Source organism: Anomaloglossus baeobatrachus, chromosome 2 (assembly GCF_048569485.1).
Source record: "Anomaloglossus baeobatrachus isolate aAnoBae1 chromosome 2, aAnoBae1.hap1, whole genome shotgun sequence".
Taxonomy (NCBI): domain Eukaryota; kingdom Metazoa; phylum Chordata; class Amphibia; order Anura; family Aromobatidae; genus Anomaloglossus; species Anomaloglossus baeobatrachus.
Genome location: NC_134354.1, coordinates 122,060,046 through 122,078,521, shown reverse-complemented (window position 1 = coordinate 122,078,521; position 18,476 = coordinate 122,060,046). Strand labels below are relative to the sequence as shown.

General features: G+C 49.1%; 1 protein-coding gene across 1 annotated transcript in view; it reads left to right on the top strand.

Annotated features, from left to right (window-relative positions):
• The window catches only part of TNFAIP1 (TNF alpha induced protein 1), a 44,948-nt gene that overhangs the window by 5,077 nt on the left and 21,395 nt on the right, over positions 1-18,476 (top strand). Inside the window, exons 2-3 of the mRNA XM_075333234.1 lie at positions 787-1,128; positions 16,662-16,831. Coding sequence (XP_075189349.1) covers positions 915-1,128; positions 16,662-16,831 — 384 coding nt within the window. The 5' untranslated portion in view covers positions 787-914. The remainder of the gene's footprint in view (positions 1-786; positions 1,129-16,661; positions 16,832-18,476) is intronic.

Below are 18,476 nucleotides of genomic sequence, written 5' to 3'. Positions count from 1 at the left end.
GTTACAGCACACATCGGGTTAATTACCCGATGTGTGCTGCAGCTAAATGTGCACAGAGCAGGGAGCAGCGCACAATGCTTAGCGCTGGCTCCCTGCTCTCCTAGCTACAGCACACATCGGGTTAATTAACCCGATGTGTCCTGCAGCTACATGTGCACAGAGCAGGAGCCGGCACTGACAGTGAGAGCGGCGGAGGCTGGTAACAAAGGTAAATATCGGGTAACCAAGGACAGGGCTTCTTGGTTACCCGATGTTTACATTGGTTACCAGCCTCCGCAGAAGCCGGCTCCTGCTGCCTGCACATTTAGTTGTTGCTGTCTCGCTGTCACACACAGCGATCTGTGCTTCACAGCGGGACAGCAACAACTAAAAAATGGCCCAGGACATTCAGCAACAACCAACGACCTCACAGCAGGGGCCAGGTTGTTGCTGGATGTCACACACAGCAACATCGCTAGCAACGTCACAAAAGTTGTTCGTTAGCAGCGATGTTGCTAGTGATGTTGCTTAGTGTGACGGGGCCTTTAGTATCCTGAATCACCCTATCAGGTGCTGGGCGTGACATGAGACCTCCTCCCAGGTCAGCAGTACTGTGGGAGGCTCTGTAAACAGTGAGTGCCTGCAATGGCAACGTTTCACTGTAGCATCAAATCCATATGCATTTGCAGGACCATTGCAGGACCCCAGTGATCAGCATGTTATCACCTAACCAAACCCTTTTTAATCACTTTCACAAGTTGTCATTGTAACCACCTTCCCTTTGTCATTTCTCTATTTTCTTTGCAGAAATCCGGATACGTTAGCAGGCTCCACTTTCCTGCTAACTAGGGTGTGTCTTCCACACGCACCCTCCCACCACGGCGGCACACGTGAAGCCCACTGTGTGCAGAGTCATCGTCTATTTGCAACGAGAGATGTCTGGCGACACTTGTCTGACAGCAATGTGCCCCGCTTCAGGGGCCAAACCTAAAACCTACACTTTTAAAGGGGGCTGCCTTGGAAATAAATATGTGCGTTTGAACGTGGGAGGATCTTTGTACTACACCACAGTGCAGGTCCTGACGAGACACGACACTATGCTCAAGGCGATGTTCAGTGGCCGTATGGAGGTCCTGACCGACAAAGAAGGTGAGATTATTGCCATACTGGTATACCAATGAGGGCGATTCGATCTTTGTTTCTCTGCACCAGAAGGAAATCTCAGAACATGCACTTGAGGTTCCTTGAGGACTGGATTTCAGGAAAACGTGAATGTGAGCAGCGTGTGATGCACTGGCATCTGTGATTGCTTAAACAGTGCTACTACACATTCATCAAGTGTTTATCATCCGTTACATGGACTTTAGCTACATATATTCTTCATACTTGAGAGTTTGGTAAAAATATTCTTTAACGGGAACTTGTCATGTCAAAAACCGCTATTAACCTGCAGATATGGGATTAATCTGCAGTTTAATAGCATTCTGAAGCTGTGCAGCCGCTGAACTGAAAGCCTGGCTACTGGGAGGAAATTACCTTTTAGGCTATGTGCCCACGCTGCAGAAAATGCGCGGATTTTGCCGCGGATTTTCCAGAAATCTGCAGCTCAGCTACTTCCCAGCCATTTCTATGGCATTTGGGAAATGCTGTGCCCACGCTGTGGATTTTTCCGCAGCGGAAATCGTGCGGATTTTTGTGCGGAAAAATCTGCAGCATATCAATTATTGTTGCGGATTTCTCCGCAGGGTCCCATATACTTACCTGCCTTGATAGAGACCCGAGTCACTTTCTTCGTCCGGTGTACAGCAGCGCGGTGGATCCAGCCAGGTACAGGAAGGAAGAGGTGGGCGGGGCCTGCACGAGCTCTGGTCATGTGACAGCCGGAGCTAGTTCAGGCCCGCCCACCTCCAGCACAGTGCACCAGACCAGACGCTGACAGTGACAGTGACCCGGCCGCCGGAAAGCGAGGTGCTGCATGATGGAGGTAAGTATGAGCACCCCGATCACTGCAGCACTTGTTCTGCATTGAGGATGCAGTGCCGAAGCCATGGTACTGTATCCTCAATACAGAATACCCGCACGACATTCCGCTGTATATCCGCAGCATTGAAACAGAGAAAGTTCTGTTGCGGATTTCTGGGAGCACATGCGGAATGTCTTGCGGATATAACCGCAGGACACTGTCCCCGTGGGCACATAGCCTTATTCCTCCCGGGAGCCTCCAGTTTTCAGCCATAGTGCTGTGGGCTGCAGGGCAGGTGGCTTCAGTCATTGTTAAATACATAGTGAGCGGCAACTGTAACCACACCCCGATATTGACTAATAGCCAACTTTGCAGTCTATCAGTACAGGGTCGGCTGTCAGTCAGTGCTGGGGCATCATTACAGCTGCCTCTCACTATGTACTGAGCAATGACTGAAGCTGCCTACCCCGTGCCTCGGAGTTTCCCATAAAGTTAATGTACTCCTGGTAGCCAGGCTTTCAGTGCAGCGGCCGGGCAGGTTTAGAATGATATTAAAGGGGTTATCCGGCTTCTTTTGACATTTTTTTTTATTACCCTATTGGGCTACATTGGGGCAGGTAAGTAGATAGAGAGCACTTACCTGCCCTGCTGTCAGCCCCTCTCCCCCGACTCAGAGTGGTCATGTGACCGCTCCTGCCGCGATTTTGCTGCTTCCGGTCATTTCATGTCAACATGGGCAGGGCCATGTTGACATGCAAATCTGGAACAGCATGTCGCCTCTCTGCTGGGCGGCTACAGTGCGATGAGCCCCGCCCCTCTTTCCTGCACCCTCCCACACATTCCCCCGCACCCCGTACTCTGCCCACAACCTCCCCCTACACTGCTGTGGGGTCCGTCACCTGGGGGAGGGGCCTGGCGGCGGCTGCCGTGGTGTCAGCGCCAGCACCGGGCCCCTGCTCAGGATCGCACATTCAAATGTACCGGCATCACAGATCACAGATGCCGGTACATTTGAAAGCGCTGATGAGAGGGAGCGCAGCGCTGCTTCTCATCACTGTCCCGCTGTCTGTGCTCTCTTCAGCACAGCGGTGACGTCACTAGTGTGCTAATATGTCCAGAGCACAGACAGCGCGCGAACCTGCAGGAGCGGCGGGGACTGGGGAGGGGTGAGTATGTATTCCCCACATGTGTTTCCTATGGGGGTAGGGGGGTTCGGTACAGAGCCATATGTGTGTGCGGTGCAGAGCCATATGTGTGTGCGGTGCAGAGCCCTGTGTGTGTGCGGTGCAGAGCCCTGTGTGTGTGCGGTGCAGAGCCCTGTGTGTGTGCGGTGCAGAGCCCTGTGTGTGTGCGGTGCAGAGCCCTGTGTGTGTGTGTGTGTGTGCGGTGCAGAGCCCTGTGTGTGTGTGCGGTGCAGAGCCCTGTGTGTGTGTGCGGTGCAGAGCCCTGTGTGTGTGTGCGGTACAGAGCCCTGTGTGTGTGTGCGGTGCAGAGCCCTGTGTGTGTGTGCGGTGCAGAGCCCTGTGTGCGGTGCAGAGCCCTGTGTGTGTGTGTGTGTGCGGTGCAGAGCCCTAAGTGTGTATGGGGTGCAGAGTCTGATGTGCGTGTGGGGTGCAGAGTCCGATGTGCGTGTGGGGTGCAGAGTCCGATGTGCGTGTGGGGTGCAGAGTCCGATGTGCGTGTGGGGTGCAGAGTCCGATGTGCGGCTGTTATTTGCAATGCTGTAGTGATAACAGGTCAGGTGCTGGGGAAGACTACTGACAGGGAATGTGTGTGCAGGGGGCGGGCAGAGGGCGAGGCTGGACACTGGGGTGGGGCTGGACACTGAGGCCGGGCGGTGCCAGCTCTGACTGGGAGGTTTTGCACAGGTGGTGGTCAGTTTGTTTGTGCTGAATGTAAACAAAGAGCTGCAGAGAATAAAGGGTGAATTCAAGAGGAACAAAAGTTAGAAAACAAAAAATAACAATGTAGGGGTGTTTTATATGACAATACAGCACAGATTAGCTTACCAAAAATTTTTGAGTTTATGTCGGACAACTCCTTTAACTTTGCAGATTAGCCCTATATCTGCAGGTTAACCCCTTCACGACCAATTATGTATTTTTAGGTCACAAGGCAGTGTCGCTGCCTTTGATGCAGGCTCGAACGGTGACCCAACATCTTTCCCCACACTCATTGGGTTATTTAATCAGCTACAAAGTGCCTCTAACAGCTGCAGGTGCATCCGAAATCCACTTATGGCTGTTAACCAGTTAGAAGCTGCGGTCAATTACTAACAGTGGCATTTAACATGCGCTGACAGGAAGCGCATCATTGATCCTGCCCATTGGCACGGCCATCACGTGATCACGGGACACCGATGGTTTGGCATGACATCCATGGGTCAGTGGATGACCCCTGTGCCTGTCATCATGATCTTCCTGTGACTGCCGATTGTGAGCACTGTGATGCACCGCCCTGTATAGCACAAGCAGTTGGATCATCGCAGCTTCAAGTCCCCAAACGGGACTATTAAATCCAGTCAAAAGTGAGGAAAAAAATACACAAATTCAAGTAACCCACTTTGCCCCATTAAAAATAAAACCATTAAAACAATACCCATATTCCGTATTGCGCTTTCAGAAATGTCTGATCTTTCAAAATATGTAATAAATTAATCTGATTGGTAAATGGCGTAACGAGAAAACACCAAAACTGCAGAATTGAGTTTTTTTGGTTACCGCAACATTGCAAGAAAAGGCAATTTAAAACATTGTACATACCCAAAAATTGTATCAGTAAAAACATCAGCTCAGGGTGCAAAAATAAGCCCTCACACAATGGCGACAAAAGCAAAAAAAGGTTGACAAATTTCTGAACTTTTTTTTTTTTTTCACCACTTAAATTAAAAAAACAAACAACCATACATGGTTGGTATCTACAAACTCGTACTGACTTGGTGAATCATATTGTGAGGTATTACCACATATTAAACATGATCAATTAAAACCATTTGTGGAATTGCACTTTTATTTTCTTCGGCGCTCCATTGGGAGACCCAGACGATTGGGTGTATAGCTACTGCCTCCGGAGGCCACACAAAGCATTACACTAAAAAGTGTAAGGCCCCTCCCCTTCTGGCTATACACCCCCAGTGGGATCACTGGCTCACCAGTTTTCTGCTTTGTGCGAAGGAGGTCAGACATCCACGCATAGCTCCACTGTTTAGTCAGCAGTAGCTGCTGACTATATCGGATGGAAGAAAAGAGGGCCCATATAGGGCCCCCAGCATGCTCCCTTCTCACCCCGCTTGTGGTTTGTAAGGTTGAGGTACCTATTGCTGGTACGGCGGCTGGAGCCCACATGCTGTTTTCCTTCCACATCCCCCTGAGGGGCTCTGAGGAAGTGGGATCTTACCGGCCCCAAAGCCCTGAGGCCGGGCTCCATCCACAGACCCATTGAACCTGCTGGATACGGAGCTGGGTACCGTTCAGGGACATGGCCCTGCACCATTCAGGTACTCTGTGTCCCCGTACACACAGGCACAGCACACTCCAGACTTGCTGGGTGTGCTAGTGCGCCGGGGACAGTAAAGGGTTACAGTCACTGCAGCCTAGCTGAGTGACTTATGTATGGGGAACTACCGCGCCGGACGCTCCGGGAGCGGCGGCGCGGCTGGGACTTGTAGTGCGCCGGGGACTTAGCGCCGACCGCGCTTTTACGGCGGCGGCGCTTATAAATCCAGTCCCCGGCTTTTGCGGCCTAGCTCCGCTTCGTTCCCGCCCCCACCCTGTCAATCAGGGTAGGGGAGAGACGCTGTACAATCAGCAGCGCCGAGGGCTGGAGCCTTATTTACATGCTCCAGCCCTCTCACTGGACACTGTGGGACGCCGGTTTCCCGCTCTGACTTGGGGGCACGCCCACGGCCCGCCCCTACTCACACGAGCTGGAGAAGGACGCCGGCAGCCATTCCTGCAGTCCGAGCTGAGAGATCGGACTCTGGGCAACCAGGCACAGGACTAGGGCGACCACACACCCGCTTATAGGCGGGCGGTAAGCGGCACCTGAAGTGCTGACCCCACTAAATACCGCAGTTGTCCATTTGTATTTTTATGCTTACACTGCATAGGTCGCTATTTTTGGCTATATGCCCTCTTAGATGGCGACACATCAGCAGCAGGAAAGCAGGGGTGCTAAGGCACAGGCTTTCTATGCTGCTTGTATTGCATGTGCTGAAGTGTTCATGTGTATTTATGCTTGTATGCTATACACTGCACTGTACGGTCGCTAGTCTGGGCTATTTTCGCCTAGAGTGACTAGGCTACAGCAGCAGAAAAGCAGGGGTGCTGAGGCACAGGTTTTTTCTATGCTGCTTGTCTTGCAGGGGTTGCAGTGTTCATTTGTACTTATGCTTGTATGCTATACATTGCACTGTATGGTCGATATTCTGGGCTATATTCCCCTGGATGGCTAGTCTACAGCAGCAGAAAAGCAGGGGTGCCAAGGCACAGGCTTTCTATGCTGCTTGTATTGCATGTGCTGCAGTGTTCATTTGTACTTTATGCTTGTATGTTATACATTGCATTGTACGGTCGCCATTCTTGGCTCTATGTCCTAGTCGGCAGCAGCATATAAGCAACACAGGCTTTCGATGCTGTTTTTACTGCATGTGATACTGTTCCACGGCACTGAACCCCATTGTGTGCAATGCTCCCCTGGAGCACTTGGTCAGCCGGGGTCTCTACTAGACGTGGCCAAAGGAACCACCTGTCAACCCTGTCCAAGGACAGGGATGGAGTTGCAATGGGATAGAGACTTGCAGTCCGGACAGGCCATGGGCAATCTGGATCATTGCTCCCTGGCCACCCTCATTGGGAATAAAATCGGTGCTCCGGGGGGGGTCCCAGGAGGCTCTCTGTATGATGAGGCAGACGTAGCTCATCAGGACTTTGATCCTGACAACGCTCTCAATCCGGATACACCGGATGGTGACGCCATAAGGAATGATCCTATAGCGTCCATCAATGGAATGTTGGATCTTTCTCCCTCAGCTCCCCCAGCGGAGGAGTCAGCTTCACAGCAGGAGAAGTCCCATTTCAGTAGCTCAAACGTATATTGAGTATTTTTCTGGCCACGCTGACTTCAGAGAAGCAGTCCAGGAACACCACGCTTACCAGATAAGCGTTTTCTGCAAACGTATTAAGGATATACGTTATCCTTTTCCCCCTGACGTGGTCAAGCGCGGGACCCAGGGTCCAAAGGTGGATTCTCCAATCTCCAGGCTTGCGGCTAGAGCTATAGTTGCAGTGGAGGGACTTCACTTAAAGATGCCAGACAGATGGACTCTGGTTGAAACCTGTCTATGAGGCTATCGGCGTGTCGGTTGCTCCGGCATTTACAGCCGTATGGGCACCCTAAGCTTTTCAGCTGTTCTTGCACAGCTGGTCTTGAGCATATGTACATTTGTGCCGCAGGGGCGTCCGTAACCTCGCAATGTCTGCATTGCGACTTACCCTATTAATGCTGTCCTGGAAGGACAGTCGAGGTTTCGGTCCTTCCCAAGCTCGGGCAGGTCCCAATTGTCCTCGTCCAAAAGAGCTGAAAAGCCTCAGAGGGGCTCAGTTTCCGGGGGCTCAATCACGCCCAAGGAAGGCAGCCGGAGGAACCGCTACCACGGCGGTCTCCTCATGACTCTCAGCTCTCTCATCTCTCCGCATCCGCGGTTGATAGCAGACTCGCTCGCCTTTGGCGACATTTGGCTGCCACAGGTCACAGACCGGTGGGTGAGGGACATTGTGCCCACGTGCACAGGACAGAGTTCTGTTCTCGTCCTCCGACTCGATTCTTCAGAACGTCCCCACCTCCCCACCGAGCCGATGCTCTTCTGCAGGCAGAAGGAGTGGTAATCCCTGTTCCTCTTCAGGAACAAGACACGGTTTTCCTCCAATCTGGTTGTGGTGCCAAAAAAGGATGGCTCTTTCCGTTCCGTTCTGGACCTAAAACTGCTCAACAAGCACGTGGAGGCCAGGCGGTTCCGGATGAAACCCTCCGCTCCGTCATTGCCTCAATGTCTCAAGGAGATTTCCTAGCATCAATAGACATCAAAGATGCTTATCTCCACGTGCCGATTGCTACAGAGCACCAATGTTTTCTACGTTTCGTGATGGGAGACGACCATCTTCAGTTCGTAGCTCTGTCATTCGGTCTGGCGACAGCCCCACGGGTGTTCACCAAGGTCATGGCGGCAGTGGTAGCAGTCTTGCACTCACAGGGACACTCTGTGATCCCTTACTTGGACGATCTACTTGTCAAGGCACCCTCTCAAGAGGCATGCCAACTCAGCCTGAATGTTGCGCTGGAGACTCTCCAGACGTTCGGGTGGATCATCGACTTCTCAAAGTCAAACCTGTCACCGACCCAATCACTAACGTATCTTGGCATGGAGTTTCATACCCTCTCAGTGCTAGTGAAGCTTCCGCTGGACAAGCAGCGGTCACTACAGACTGGGGTGCAGACTCTCCGTCAAGGTCAGTCACACTCATTAAGACGCCTCATGCACTTCCTCGGGAAGATGGTGGCGGCAATGGAGGCGGTTCCGTTTGCGCAGTTTCATCTGCGTCCTCTTTATTGGGACATTCTCCGCCAATGGGACGGGAAGTCAACATCCCTGAACAGGAAAGTATCCTTTTCACAGAAGGACTCTCTGCAATGGTGGCTTCTTCCCACCTCATTATCACAGGGAAGATCCTTCCTACCACCGTCTTGGGCGGTAGTCACGACAGACGCGAGTCGGTCAGGGTGGGGAGCAGTTTTTTCTCCACCACAGGGCTCAGGGTACGTGGACTCAGCAGGAGTCCACCCTTCAGATCCATGTTCTGGAAATCAGAGCAGTGTATCTTGCCCTACTAGCCTTCCAGCAGTGGCTGGAAGGAAAGCAGATCCGAATTCAGTCGGACAACTCCACAGCGGTGGTATACATCAATCACCAAGGAGGGACACGCAGTCGGCAAGCCTTCCAGGAAGTCCGGCGGATTCTGATGTGGGTGGAAGCCACGGCCTCCACCGTATCCGCAGTTCACATCCCCGGCGTAGAAAACTGGGAAGCAGACTTCCTCAGCCGCCAGGGCATGGACGCAGGGGAACGGTCCCTTCACCCGGACGTGTTTCAGGAAATCTGTAGCCGCTGGGGAAGGCCGGACGTCGACCTAATGGCGTCCAGGCACAACAACAAGGTCCCAACCTTCATAGCACGGTCTCGCGATCACAGAGCTCTGGCGGCAGACGCCTTAGTGCAAGATTGGTCGCAGTTCCGGCTCCCTTATGTGTTTCCACCTCTGGCACTCTTGCCCAGAGTGCTACGCAAGATCAGATCCGACTGCAGCCGCGTCATACTCGTCGCCCCAGACTGGCCAAGGAGGGCGTGGTATCCGGATCTGTGGCATCTCACGGTCGGCCAACCGTCGGCACTACCAGACCGACCAGACTTACTGTCCCAAGGGCCGTTTTTCCATCGGAATTCTGCGGCCCTGAACCTGACTGTGTGGCCATTGAGTCCTGGATCCTAGGGTCTTCAGGATTATCCCAAGGGGTCGTTGCCACCATGAGACAGGCTAGGAAGCCCACGTCCGCTAAGATCTACCACAGAACGTGGAGGATATTCTTATCCTGGTGCTCTGCTCAGGGAGTGTCTCCCTGGCCTTTTGCATTGCCTACCTTTCTTTCTTTCCTGCAATCTGGGTTAGAAAAAGGTTTGTCGCTCGGCTCCCTTAAAGGGCAAGTCTCGGCGCTATCCGTCTTTTTTCAAAAGCGTCTAGCACGACTTCCTAAGGTGCGCACGTTCCTGCAGGGGGTTTGTCATATTGTACCCCCGTACAAGCGGCCGTTAGATCCATGGGATCTGAACAGGGTACTAGTTGCCCTCCAGAAGCCGCCCTTCGAGCCTCTGAGGGAGGTTTCACTTTCTAGACTATCACAGAAAGTGGCCTTTCTGGTAGCGATCACATCTCTTCGGAGAGTGTCTGAGCTGGCAGCGCTGTCATCCAAGGCTCCTTTCCTGGTCTTCCACCAGGACAAGGTAGTGCTGCGTCCCATTCAGGAGTTTCTCCCGAAGGTGGTATCCTCTTTTCATCTTAATCAGGATATCTCTTTGCCTTCTTTTTGTCCTCATGCAGTTCATCGGTATGAGAAGAATTTACATTTGTTAGATCTGGTGAGAGCACTCAGAATCTACATTTCCCGCACGGCGCCCCTGCGCCGCTCCGATGCACTCTTTGTCCTTGTCGCTGGTAAGCGCAAAGGGTCGCAGGCTTCCAAAGCCACCCTGGCTCGATGGATCAAAGAACCAATTCTTGAAGCCTACCGTTCTGCTGGGCTTCCGGTTCCATCAGGGCTGAAGGCCCATTCTACCAGAGCCGTGGGTGCGTCCTGGGCATTGCGACACCAGGCTACGGCTCAACAGGTGTGCCAGGCAGCTACCTGGTCGAGTCTGCACACTTTCACCAAACATTATCAGGTGCATACCTATGCTTCGGCGGACGCCAGCCTAGGTAGAAGAGTCCTGCAGGCGGCAGTTGCCTCCCCGTAGGGGAGGGCTGTCTTCGCAGCTCTAACATGAGGTATTTCTTTACCCACCCAGGGACAGCTTTTGGACGTCCCAATCGTCTGGGTCTCCCAATGGAGCGCCGAAGAAGAAGGGAATTTTGTTACTTACCGTAAATTCCTTTTCTTCTAGCTCCTATTGGGAGACCCAGCACCCGCCCTGTTGTCCTTCGGGATTTTTGGGTTTTTTCGGGTACACATGTTGTTCATGTTGAACGGTTTTTCAGTTCTCCGATGTTACTCGGAGTGAATTTGTTTAACCAAGTTATTGGCTTTCCTCCTTCTTGCTTTTGCACTAAAACTGGTGAGCCAGTGATCCCACTGGGGGTGTATAGCCAGAAGGGGAGGGGCCTTACACTTTTTAGTGTAATGCTTTGTGTGGCCTCCGGAGGCAGTAGCTATACACCCAATCGTCTGGGTCTCCCAATAGGAGCTAGAAGAAAAGGAATTTACGGTAAGTAACAAAATTCCCTTCTTTGCAATTTCACAACACTTGGAATTTTTCTTTCCTGTTTTCCTCTATGTAGCAGAATGAATGGTGACACTCAAATGTACGACTTTTCCGGCATAAAAGAAGCCCTCATATGGCTATACTGATGAAAAAATACAAAAGTTATGGCTTTTGGAAAAAGTGAAAAAAGTGGAGGAAAAAACGGAAAATCGACGGGTGGTGAAGAGGTTAATTATTTTGAAAAGCTTTTCAGTTATTTTTTTTCTTTTAGTCTATAGTTCCCAAAAGGAACTTGAACTTGGTACTCCAGTGTTGGTGTAAAGGTCCAGTCACACATAACGAGATCGTTAACGAGATTGTTACTACATCACCATTTCCGGATCGTTGTTAAATCTTTGGTGAGATGTCACACAGTCATTTTCCCAACGACTTCAGTAACGATGCAGCGACCTGTGTAACAATCTCGTTGGTCGTTGGAACGCTGTCACACAGCAGCTATGTAACGATTCCAACCTCGAATAGGGGCGTAGTGTTTGACGCTGTAAGCCACGTAGGCGTGCATATGCTTCGCTTTTTCCACACCCCTCCACTCCGATTGGTGGCCAATACTGCGTTCTGATTAGGTGGGCGGCCTAGAAGGCAACTTTGTATTGCTTCATCCTTTGTCCGTTTTTGAGCCTTGCTTTGAGGATAGAACCTGCGACTCCACCCGGATTCATTCGTACTTTGTTCCCGGTTGCTTGCTTGCTTTTCGGATCGAAGCTGCATCTGCACCCGCATTCATCCCTTCTTCGGTCCCGAGTGTTTGCTTACTGTTCTCAGCGCCAACCAATCGGTGCAGAGTGGGCGCAGAAAAGGTGACGCAACTACACGCCTACGTGTAACACTTTAAGTTCTCGTCTAAGTCGTTAACGAGATCGTTGGTAGGTGTCAAACATACAGATCCATCCTGCCCAGCAGGACTCCAACAAGCAAAAAATGGCCCAGGATATTCAGCAACGACCAACGATCTTACAGCAGGGGGCGGATCGTTGGTATGTGTCAAACATAACGAGATCGCTGGTGAAGTTGTTCTTTCGTCACAGAAACTGTGACGTAGTATCGATGTTGTTGGCGATGTCGGTATGTTTGAAGTGGCCTTTAGGGTAGGATTCCACTTGCGAGAAACTCGAGCGCATCTCGCATCGCATCTCCTGGGACGGCCTGCCTCTTTCCTGTCGGGAGCGTCTCAGCTGCATAGAAATAGATGCAGCTGGCCGGCTTCTGTCGGGAGAGAGGCAGGCCATCCCGGGAGATGCGATGCAAGTCTCTTGCAAGTGGAATCCTACCATTATAGTGAAAATTGTGGTCTTCTATGACTCCTAGACTAAAGGCCGCTTTACACACTGTGATATCGGTACCGATATCGCCAGCGTGCATACCCGCCCCCATCGGTTGTGCGACACGGGCCAATCACTGCCCGTGTCACACAACATCGCCCGTACCCGTCACACGGACTTACCTTCCCTGCGACGTCGCTGTGACCGGCAAACCACCTCCTTTCTAAGGGGGCGGTTCGTTCAGCGTCACTGCGGCGTCACAGCAGCGTCACTGAACCTCCGCCCAATAGAAGCGGAGGGGCGGAGATGAGCGGGACGTAACATCCCGCCCACCTCCTTCCTTCCGCATTGTGGCCGGGACGCAGGTAAGGTGAGGTTCCTCGTTCCTGCGGTGTCACACGGAGCGATGTGTGCTGCTGCAGGAACGAGGAACAACTTCGTTACTGCTGCAGTAACGATATTTGAGAATGGACCCCCATGTCACCGATGAGCGATTTTTCACGTTTTTGCGACGATGAAAAATCGCTCATAGGTGTCACACGCAACGGCATTGCTAAAGCGACCGGCTGTGCGTCACAAAATCAGTGACCCCCACTGAGATCACTTGAGCAATGTCGTAGCTTGTAAAGCCCGCTTTAGGCTGGAAGCTACAGGGCAATTAACCCCTTCCCAACTTTTTTGATTTTCTGTAAAGTTTTTGCACTTTTGTTTTTGACTCGCCTTATTCCAAGATCCACAACTTTTTAAACTTCTGTCAGCATACCCGTCTGAAGTTTGTTTTTTGCAAGACCTGTTGTACTTTTGAATGACACCATCCAATTTATCATGTGATGTAGTTGAAAGCGTAAAAACAAATTCAAGAGCGGCAAAAAAAGCGTAGTATGATTCTCCAGGTCAGTACTATTACAGAGCTACCAAACATGCATAGTTTTTGTTTTATTTAAGTTATAAAAATAAAAAATCAGAAATTTGGAAAAAAATTTAGTCACTTGCTGCTGTTTTCCCAAGAGCCATAACGGTTTCAATTTTTGGAATATGGAGTGGTTTGAGGGCTTTTAACACCCCGAGCTTATGTTTTTATTGAAATTATTTTGGGATATATACAATATTTTGATCATGTATTGTGACATGTTTTCCTGTTGCTGTGGCAGCCGAAAAACTGCAATTCGGGCGTTTTTTTTTTTTTTTCTTTTTCCCTCTTATAACTGTTTACCGATTTGCATTAATTTATTTTATATCTTGATTAGACTTTTATAAACGCAGCGATATGAAATGTGATTTTTTTATTTATTTTCTTAATTTTTAATGTGGTAAAAGGGTGTTAATTTGAAATAAAAAGAAAAATAATTTATATATAATTACAGTACAGACCAAAAGTTTGGACACACGATCTCATTCAGAGAGTTTTCTTTATTTTCAGGACTCTGAAAGTTGTAGATTGACTTTGAAGGCATCAGAACTATGAATTAAAACATGTGGAGTGAAATATTTAAAAAAGTGTGAAACAACTGAAAATATGTCTTATATTCTAGGTTCTTCAAAGTAGCCACCTTTTGCTTTCATTACTGCTTTGCACACTCTTGGCATTTTTTTGATGAGCTTCAAGAGGTAGCCACCGGAAATAGTCTTCCAACAGTCTTGAAGGAGTTCCCAGAGATGCTTAGCACTTGTTGGCCCTTTTGCCTTCACTTTGCGGTCCAGCTCACCCCAAACCATCTCGATTGGGTTCAGGTCTGGTGACTGTGGAGACCAGGTCATCTGGCGTAGCACCCCATCACTCTCCTTCTTAAGGCCCTGTCACACACAGAGATAAATCTTTGGCAGATCTGTGGTTGCAGTGAAATCATGGACATATTGTTCCATTTGTACACAGCCACAAACCTGGCACTGATTGTCCACAATTTCACTGCAACCACAGATCTGCCGCAGATATATCTCTGTGTGTGACAGGGCCTATAGTCAAATAGCCCTTACACAGCCTGGAGATGTGTTTGGGGTCATTGTCCTGTTGAAAAATAAATGATGGTCCAACTAAACGCAAACCGGATGGAATAGCATGCCACTGCAAGATGCTGTGGTAGCCATGCTGGTTCAGTATGCCTTCAATTTTGAATAAATCCCCAACAGTGTCACCAGCAAAGCACCCCCACACCATCACACCTCCTCCTCCATGCTTCACGGTGGGAACCAGCCATGTAGAGTCCATCCGTTCACCTTTTTTACAAAGACAAGTGATTGGATCCAAAGATCTCAAATTTGGACTCATCAGACCAAAGCACAGATTTCCACTGGTCTAATGTCCATTCCTTGTGTTCTTTAGCCCAAACAAGTCTCTTCTGCTTGTTGCCTGTCCTTAGCAGTGGTTTCCTAGCAGCTATTTTACATGAAGGCCTGCTGCACAAAGTCTCCTCTTAACAGTTGTTCTAGAGATGAGAAGGTGTGTCCAAACGTTTGGTCTGTAATGTATGTATGTGTGTGTGTGTGTGTGTGTGTATATAATATAATTTATATCATATTATATTATATTTTTTTTTATTATATATTATAAATAAAATTAGTATTTATATCAAATATCACAAAAGTTTACCAGCATGCGTACTCCTCTTGTTAACCTTTTGTGATATTTGATATTAATTATAAAGATATACTTTTATAATTTATTCATGGTCTGTTTCTACTTTTTTACAGGTCCTGGTAGCTATCTAGAGACCTTTTTTGTTCATTAATTCTGTTTAATATAGATTGTTGTACATGGAAAAGGGAAATAGGATCTCAATACTTTTTTCTTCTTTGTACTGTATTTAATAGTTCCCTTAGGGGACTTCAACCTGTTATAGTCTGATCACTTGTTCTATATACAGCAATGCCTCAGCACTGCTGTGTATAGTAGAAATCACAGTCTCCTATGAATGGCGGCCACAGGCTGACTTCTATAGGCGTACTAAGATGACAGACATAGGGGTCATCAGCTGATCCCTGGTTGTCATGACAACACATAGGTGTCCCACAATCGCATCATGGGCGGGCCGATGAGGGGTCAGGAGCGCGTGCCCCTGCCGCCATGCGTTAAATGATGCTGTCAGAGATTGACAGTGGCATTTAACAGGTTAACAGCCGTGGGCGACCCGCAGCTGTTAGAGGCAGCCTTCATCTGCCGCTGTCTTCATCTGTTTCCATCGTCGCTCCAGTCTATCTTCGGAAGCTTGTGACCTGCCGGCAGCTCCACTTTTTCATGGAGCGTGCTGGAGGTCACAGATACGGACAACTCTGAGACCCTCGTTCATAGACATGCATTGAGTGCTTGTGACGCAACTTCTGACTTCCGGCCAATCAGAAGGTATGAGCACATGATGGTGCCGCGGGATCGGTGTGGTGCTGAAAACGTCTGAGGGTCAATTTAAGACAGGGTGCACGGGACTTAGGGGCATTTTGCACACTACGACATTGCAAACCGATGCTTGCCCCGCCCCCGTCGCAGCTGCGATATCAGGGTGATAGTTGGCGTAGCGAACACTATCGCTACGCCAGCTTCACATGCACTCCCTGCCCTGCGACGTCGCTCTGGCCGGCGACCCGCCTCCTTATTAAGGGGGCGGGTCGTGCAGCGTCATAGCGACGTCACATGGCAGGCGGCCAATAGAAGCGGAGGGGCGGAGCTGAGCGGGACGTAAACATCCCGCCCACCTCCTTGCTTCTGCATAGCCGGCGTGAGCCGCAGGATGCAGGTAGGAGATGTTCCTCACTCCTGCGGCTTTACACAAAGCGATGTGTGCTGCCGCAGGAACGAGGAACAACATAATAACATCGGTCATTTCCAAAGTATGGAAATGACTGACGCTACACCGATGATACGATAACGACGATTTTGCGCTCGTTAATCGTATCAGAAAGGCTTTACACACTACGATATCGACTGCAACACCGGATGTGCGTCACTTTCAATTTGACCCCACCGACATCGCACCTGCGATGTCGTAGTGTGCAAAGTGCCCCTTACATTTAAAGTACCACGCCAGCTAAAGTGGTGCTTTAAGGCCGGGGTCACACTAGCATATAGCATCGGATGCTATATACTAATGACACTCAGCTCATACTCTGCTGTGAGTGTGAGGCGTGTCAGTCACTGTGATCTGATTCTCTCACATATGAGAATTTGAGCACAGGTTCAGAGACGATGGAGAGATTAATCTGACTTTTTAGCAGAATACAACTACCAGGATACAAATCATCAGAAGCAGTTCTGTCCAGACACTGAGCAGCGATTGATGCTGGGAGCGCTCAGCACTGCAGACTTGTATATGCACTTCCGGGAGGAGTGTAAAATGGTTTTCTAGAAGAACATACTCTTTAATTCATAGGCCTCTCATTTCAGGCTGGATTCTTATTGACCGCTGCGGAAAGCATTTTGGGAGTATATTAAACTATCTTCGAGACGACACCATTGCTCTTCCAAAGAACAGACATGAGATCAAAGAATTAATGGCCGAAGCCAAATATTATCTCATCCAGGGCTTAGTAGACAAGTGCCAGGCAGCGTTACAGGTGAGTGAGTGCACTTTCTCACCCTTCCCCTGTCATCTCTTTGCCTTTATTACTTCTATGATGTGTTTTATGATAACTTATGCTCTTCAATGTGTTGCTCCATTAAAAGAGTTGGTTGTCCACAGTGTTTGACACTGAGCCGTGCTCTGAAGTAAGTCTCGCCTACTACACGCTGTATGTTCAGGGTTTATGAGCGATCAGGATTAAAGCATATATCAGAAGACTGTCAGAATGAAAGTCTGGTATAATGATTCATTCTTTATGTTGGAGGAATACAAGATAAAGAGTATACAGATGTCACACAGCTGCGCTGGCGCCTGACAATCGCTTTAAAGAGAATCTGTTAGTAGTTTTGACCCTAAAGCTCACTGGCGTTGCTGCGTAGTAGAGGGGTTGGTGTGATTACACATATCTTTTTTGTATAGCGCTACTTTTATTCCGCTACGTGCTGCTCCTCAAAGTGCTATCTGGTCAGTGTAAAAGGCTTAAAGGGGTATTCCCATCCCATCTCCAAAATTCTACCCCAATATGTAATAGTTATAATACTATGAGCAAATACCTCCAATTAGAAATGTAGTGTAGTTCTTCTGAAAAGCTATGCCACTTATCTTATGTGCAGGGCATTACAGTAGCTTAGGTATCCAAGGTTAGGCAACGCATAGGGACAGTTAGTTGCTAGTGGTCATAGCCATGGATACCTGCGCTATCCCCATGCCTGCACATGAGGTAAGTGACATAGCTAATCATGAAAACTAGGCTACATTTATAAGTGGAGGTATTTGCTAATATTCTATTATTACACTTACTACATATTGGGATAGGATCTTGAAGATGGGAATACCCCTTTAAGTGTCTTTGGCTCTCCACATAGCTTCTCATAAACCAGATCAGATACCCACACTTTGCACTGACGAGGGGCAATCACCCCGAAACACCGTGTCTGCAAATTGGGATTCTGATCTGGTATAAATCCTAAGTCTTATGAAAAGGCTTGTTTAAAAAGCCACTTTTGACTTTTAGGATTACTACTTCCAATAGGTGGCGCTAGAATTTGTCTCCTTCCTCACTGGAGGGACAATTTGAATGGCTCCCTGCAGTAACTCCACAACCACTCTCCTCGGCTCATGCATACTGGCTTCCTCATTAAACGCTACAGCTGTCACTAGATCAAAAGGGTGGACTTTGTTATATAACCAATTGCTACCCTCATATTTGAATAAATTGCCTTTACGAGGAAAAGATAAATGGGGGAAAAAGCTATTGGACATCATACAGATAATCAGTGGATTGCCATTGTGGAGTGAATTAGATTATCATGATACTGTATGATAGTCAGAGACCATCTCATTTGGATCATGGGGTTTATAAAACTCCTAGTCTGCTGTGTAAAATAAGAGCCATTTCAGGTATACTGTTTCCCTGTCATAGATGTGTCACACTTGACAGACAGAAAATTACAAAAAATTGTTCAGTTATGCACCTGTTCACATTGCAGTTTGGTGAGTGCCTTCAGTCTTTTTGTTTACACTTGAAAAACAGTCCTGTGGTGTCTGGCTGTAGAAGGTCATAGCATTTGGCTGCACAAACTGCTCTATAACATTCCCTTTAGAACCCTTTCACATTGCAGCTGCTAATCATCAGCAAT